The sequence below is a fragment of the Coregonus clupeaformis genome, chromosome 23 (genome assembly GCF_020615455.1).
Source record: "Coregonus clupeaformis isolate EN_2021a chromosome 23, ASM2061545v1, whole genome shotgun sequence".
NCBI classification, from domain to species: domain Eukaryota; kingdom Metazoa; phylum Chordata; class Actinopteri; order Salmoniformes; family Salmonidae; genus Coregonus; species Coregonus clupeaformis.
The window spans coordinates 702,501-708,514 of record NC_059214.1 but is presented as its reverse complement, the minus strand read 5'-3'; the positions used below and the strand labels follow the sequence as shown (position 1 = coordinate 708,514).

The 6,014-nt window shown below is 42.2% G+C and overlaps 1 protein-coding gene across 2 annotated transcripts in view; it reads right to left on the bottom strand.

Moving 5' to 3' along the window:
- Nucleotides 1-207: 207 nt before the first annotated feature.
- Nucleotides 208-6,014, bottom strand: part of LOC121536425 (selection and upkeep of intraepithelial T-cells protein 9-like) — a 6,440-nt gene continuing 633 nt past the window's right edge. The window contains exons 3-7 of one of the 2 annotated variants that reach the window (XM_041843683.2): nucleotides 3,125-3,493; nucleotides 2,644-2,913; nucleotides 2,019-2,108; nucleotides 1,813-1,893; nucleotides 208-798 (exon numbers count right to left, since the gene is read on the bottom strand). In XM_041843683.2, coding sequence (XP_041699617.1) covers nucleotides 770-798; nucleotides 1,813-1,893; nucleotides 2,019-2,108; nucleotides 2,644-2,913; nucleotides 3,125-3,493 — 839 coding nt within the window. In that variant the 3' untranslated portion in view covers nucleotides 208-769. Of the gene's footprint in view, nucleotides 799-1,812; nucleotides 1,894-2,018; nucleotides 2,109-2,643; nucleotides 3,089-3,124; nucleotides 3,494-6,014 lie in introns of those variants that run through there. The other variant, XM_041843684.2, reaches the window with a different exon arrangement.

The window sequence follows — 6,014 nt, the reverse complement described above, 5'->3', positions numbered from 1 at the left end:
TTCACTCAGTCATAAAATACAATGAGACATTCACTACCGAGATGATCCACAGACCTGCAAGTTAGATACAGAAAGTACCTGAATCTCTGTCAGCGGAGGCTGCTGAGGGGAGGTCGGCTCATAACAATGGCTGGAAAATAGCAAATGGAATGGAATCAAACACCTGGGAACCACGTCTTTGATGTATTTGATACCATTCCACTGATTCCGCTCCAGCCATTACCACGAGCCCGTCCTCCCTAATTAAGGTGCCACCAGCCTCCTGTGATCTCTATCCATACCTATCTGAGTTTGAATGAGGTGTGATTGTTTCTTTATTCATTGTCTATGTGTCTGTTGGGACATATAGAAAATACTAAAACACATTATGACAAAAACACTTTCGTTATAACGCAACACATTCAGGTTCAGTTACAGGTTCACTATCCAAGTACACCTTTTGTGTCTTTTAATTGATATTGACTGTAACTGTCTGTTATTTTCTTCAAGTGAGTCCTACATCTTAGCTTCTCAATTTGATCCGTCCTTAGATAAAGTAAAATATTTTGTATAAACACCTGGACCTAAATGCTGGATTATTGCAAATAGATTACTAGCATCACAGATCAGCTTCAATGCAAGATTGTTGGTAGCAGCATGCCTCTCAATATTTCTACATTACCAACGTCCTCATTTTGTCCAGCCATGGCTGGTTGCTCAAAATAATGTGCACCAGCAACACAGTTACTGGTCCTCTTCCTCACCACTGGAGGAGCTTGGGAGTTGATCGCTACTGTTGTGGATTCAGTTCCTCAATTTCTGAAAACGACAAATCAGAGAGAGGAAAGTTATACAGATACACTATAATAAGTTACAGTATACAGATACTCTGTAGTAAGTTATTCAGACACTCTATAGTAAGTTATACAGACACTCTATAGTAAGTTATACAGACACTCTATAGTAAGTTATACAGACACTCTATAGTAAGTTATACAGACACTCTATAGGAAGTTATACAGACACTCTATAGGAAGTTATACAGACACTCTATAGGAAGTTATACAGACACTCTATAGCAGGGTTCTTCAATTCCGGTCCTGGAGGGCCGAAACACCTCTGTTTTTCATCCTCTCCTTCTAATCAGGGGCTAATTCAGACCTGGGACACCAGGTGAGTGCAATTAACTACCAGGTAGAAATAAAAAACAGAAGTGTTTCGGCCCTCCAGGACCGGAATTGAAGAACCCTGCTCTATAGTAAGTTATACAGACACTCTATAGGAAGTTATACAGACACTCTATAGGAAGTTATACAGACACTCTATAGGAAGTTATACAGACACTCTATAGGAAGTTATACAGACACTCTATAGGAAGTTATACAGACACTCTATAGTAAGTTATACAGACACTCTATAGGAAGTTATACAGACACTCTATAGGAAGTTATACAGACACTCTATAGTAAGTTATACAGATACACTATAGGAAGTTATACAGACACTCTATAGGAAGTTATACAGACACTCTATAGGAAGTTATACAGACACTCTATAGGAAGTTATACAGACACTCTATAGGAAGTTATACAGACACTCTATAGGAAGTTATACAGACACTCTATAGTAAGTTATACAGACACTCTATAGGAAGTTATACAGACACTCTATAGGAAGTTATACAGACACTCTATAGGAAGTTATACAGACACTCTATAGTAAGTTATACAGATACACTATAGTAAGTTATACAGACACTCTATAGTAAGTTATACAGACACTCTGTAGTAAGTTATACAGATATACTGTAGTACTGTGCAGTCTAAGACTCGCCTGGTTCTTGTGGAGGGTGTTCAGGATCAGATTGTGGACAGCAATGGATCATCTTTCTCAGTGGCTTCATGAAGTTGAGGTCTGCAGTAACAGAAGAGTACGCCCACTTTTACAATACATAACACTACCTTTGATCCTTATTGAGTAACACGACGCCAGCCTACTACTACTGTAAGTCAATTCAAAAGGAAAAGATTGAGACTCACATTTTATACAGAGAATGACCACAATCAACGATATGATGACGGACGCACAAACTGCCAGGCTAATTCCCAGTGAAAGGTTTTCCTTTTCGGCTGTAAAGACACAATGTGAAGACCATGTTGTACGTGAACAAGAAAACATGAATGCTGTGATTTAGTTATCTCCTGGAAACCCCCGATCCAACATGTTCTCTTAGTTGTATACCGTTTGCTTATCCGAGTGATGACAAAGACAAAACATAGACATTTATGGAGCTCATTTAAAATAATCAACATATTGGATATTCTTAATGTGCCATGCTACCAATTGTTTCCAAATCATTATGGTTTCCAATGAGATGACTACTACTGAATCAAACCACTAGAGGGCGATGTCTGAGGGCAAATTGGGTTTGAGCTGCACTCGCTTTCATCACAATCTGACCTTCGATATTTATGAATTTGTCATGTGACCTGAAACACTTGAACGGGCACCCTGGATTGCAACTAATCCAGTTGAGGAGAATTGGTTTCGTTTACTGGTCTAAATCTGATTTAAATCTTTGTAATGACATTCAGCAGTGCATCTGAAGTGATTAGGCCTCACTGTCTCTGTACATTCACTGTTTGGTAGAACTCACAGACTTACGTATGACGATAGAGGTACTCTGGATCTCGTTGAGGGTGGGGTTGTGGACACTGCAGGTCATATTTTGTCCCTCTGTCCCATTCACTCGGCTGCTGATGCTGTAGGTTCTCGTTCCGGGATCCTGGGTGGTCTTGGTGACAGCCTCCTGAGGGCCCAGAGTACGGTTATGGGTCCTCCACGTCATCTGGGCTTCGGGGAAGCCTCCACGAGTGGTGCACACCAGCGTCATGTCTGTGGAGTTTACTGTCAAATTGGGCTTCTGGTATCTCGCTGTAAGGAGCACAATGAGACAACGCCGGAACGAGCGTGATTATGAGAAAGATGTGCTGATGGTATTTATGGTACATATTACTTTGGTAATGCGAATGTTTCCAGAACAAGGATGTGATTTTTATATTATGAGCTAAAGAACCATTGTGTTCCAGTCCCACCCTCCAAACATGAGCCTGATTTGACAATAGCTCTCCAATCCATAGCCTACCTGCTGCATTGAGAGTGATTTGGCACACTTCTGATTTTACACCATTTATTATTAGAATGACACGGCAGGTCAGGCGATTGTCTGGGACATTTACTGGGTTGAGCAGGAGTGACAGATTTCCAGAAGCCAACTGATCTCTGTTAATTGTTGTTCTGTTTGTGTAAAAAGGGTCTTGGTAGTCATACTCTTCATTTCCATCATTGAAAACATGCAGCACTTTGGGGGTTAAATCTTGCCAATAGATTCGGGTTTTTGTTGGGTAGTTGCCAGTTGACAATTTGGAGTGACCGCAAGGCAGAAGGACGGGCTCTCCGATGATTCCAACGACGGTTTGCTCCTTCGGGTAGGTTGATGAAACTACTGAAATAACTTTCCAAACAAAGAGGCAATAGTTAGTTCAAACTGAACTCCACGTTTACCATGCTAATAAGACATGTTCACTGTGTATCAAACTAGGCCTCACAGAGATGACATGTTTGTGAAGATTAAAAAAAAAAAAACAGGATCTGCCGTATTATTGACGTACTACAAGTACAAGCCTGGGACTTTCCTGCCTCTCCATTCCCAGTTCTGAGAACATTCTCAGGCCTCACTACTGGAAGTTCCTAAAGCACTATTGTGTAAAGTCACCAATCAAGGATGACGTTAGAGAGGAAAAGGTTGCCAGACAAGTTTACAACTAGTCTACAGCTAGATACACAGAACCAACAAGGTGTTGGTAATCTAATCTAATCCAATGTGGGTCTACACCACAGGACCTGCCTCTGCTCTTGGCTCTACCCACCCACGGATGTGGTTGATGACAGTGAGTGAGAGGTCAGGAAGCCATAACGTCCAGCTCTGATTTGGAATCACAGACAAGCTATTGTTATCATATTTTATAAGAACATGTTTAATTGTTATAAATAATCAATCATCATACAGTAATATATGGCATGGTGCTGTACCCTCTTAGCTGTTTCTGTTCACAACTCTAATGTCACCCTCCTAGTGAGCAGTACTGTCTCCATAACACTGTCTCAGAGCAACTCTAATGTCACCCTCCTAGTGAGCAGTACTGTCTCCATAACTCTGTCTCAGAGCAACTCTAATGTCACCCTCCTAGTGAGCAGTACTGTCTCCATAACTCTGTCTCAGAGCAACTCTAATGTCACCCTCCTGGTGAGCAGTACTGTCTCCATAACACTGTCTCAGAGCAACTCTAATGTCACCCTCCTAGTGAGCAGTACTGTCTCCATAACTCTGTCTCAGAGCAACTCTAATGTCACCCTCCTAGTGAGCAGTACTGTCTCCATAACACTGTCTCAGAGCAACTCTAATGTCACCCTCCTAGTGAGCAGTACTGTCTCCATAACACTGTCTCAGAGCAACTCTAATGTCACCCTCCTAGTGAGCAGTACTGTCTCCATAACACTGTCTCAGAGCAACTCTAATGTCACCCTCCTAGTGAGCAGTACTGTCTCCATAACTCTGTCTCAGAGCAACTCTAATGTCACCCTCCTAGTGAGCAGTACTGTCTCCATAACTCTGTCTCAGAGCAACTCTAATGTCACCCTCCTAGTGAGCAGTACTGTCTCCATAACACTGTCTCAGAGCAACTCTAATGTCACCCTCCTAGTGAGCAGTACTGTCTCCATAACACTGTCTCAGAGCAACTCTAATGTCACCCTCCTAGTGAGCAGTACTGTCTCCATAACACTGTCTCAGAGCAACTCTAATGTCACCCTCCTAGTGAGCAGTACTGTCTCCATAACACTGTCTCAGAGCAACTCTAATGTCACCCTCCTAGTGAGCAGTACTGTCTCCATAACACTGTCTCAGAGCAACTCTAATGTCACCCTCCTAGTGAGCAGTACTGTCTCCATAACACTGTCTCAGAGCAACTCTAATGTCACCCTCCTGGTGAGCAGTACTGTCTCCATAACACTGTCTCAGAGCAACTCTAATGTCACCCTCCTAGTGAGCAGTACTGTCTCCATAACACTGTCTCAGAGCAACTCTAATGTCACCCTCCTAGTGAGCAGTACTGTCTCCATAACACTGTCTCAGAGCAACTCTAATATCACCCTCCTAGTGAGCAGTACTGTCTCCATAACACTGTCTCAGAGCAACTCTAATATCACCCTCCTAGTGAGCAGTACTGTCTCCATAACACTGTCTCAGAGCAACTCTAATGTCACCCTCCTAGTGAGCAGTACTGTCTCCATAACACTGTCTCAGAGCAACTCTAATGTCACCCTCCAGTGGGGAGTACTGTCTCCATAACACTGTCTCAGAGCAACTCTAATGTCACCCTCCTAGTGAGCAGTACTGTCTCCATAACACTGTCTCAGAGCAACTCTAATGTCACCCTCCTAGTGAGCAGTACTGTCTCCATAACACTGTCTCAGACTAATTCTAATATCACCCTCCTAGTGAGCAGTAACTGTTTCAATAACTCTGTCTCAGAGTAAACACCCTTGTGTCTGTGAGAGGTGTACACAGCATCCTAACAGAACTCATTGACAAATGTAAAAAATAAAAAAATTATGCTCCATTGAGATGAAAGGGAACCAATATATTTTGTGTGCATTTGTCACATAGTTATTTTTGATGACGGTGTGGGATACAGTACATCAAATGCAGTTCTGAAGAAATCCACCTGCTAAAATCTGCAAGGTCAAAGTCTGCATCTTCATTGACGATGTCGACAGCAATGCTTTTGTTCAATTTTTGTCCTTACTAAGACTGTTTTGGACAATGTAATCTACAGGGTCAGTATGTCCAGTACGGTTCCTGCAGCAGCATGGTGCTCTGGTCAGAATGTTTACTAAATAGAAACCAGAGCCGGCGGTGACCTATAACCTCGTGAATGTCTATATTGATGAATGAAAACAGTGGTGAACTTTGC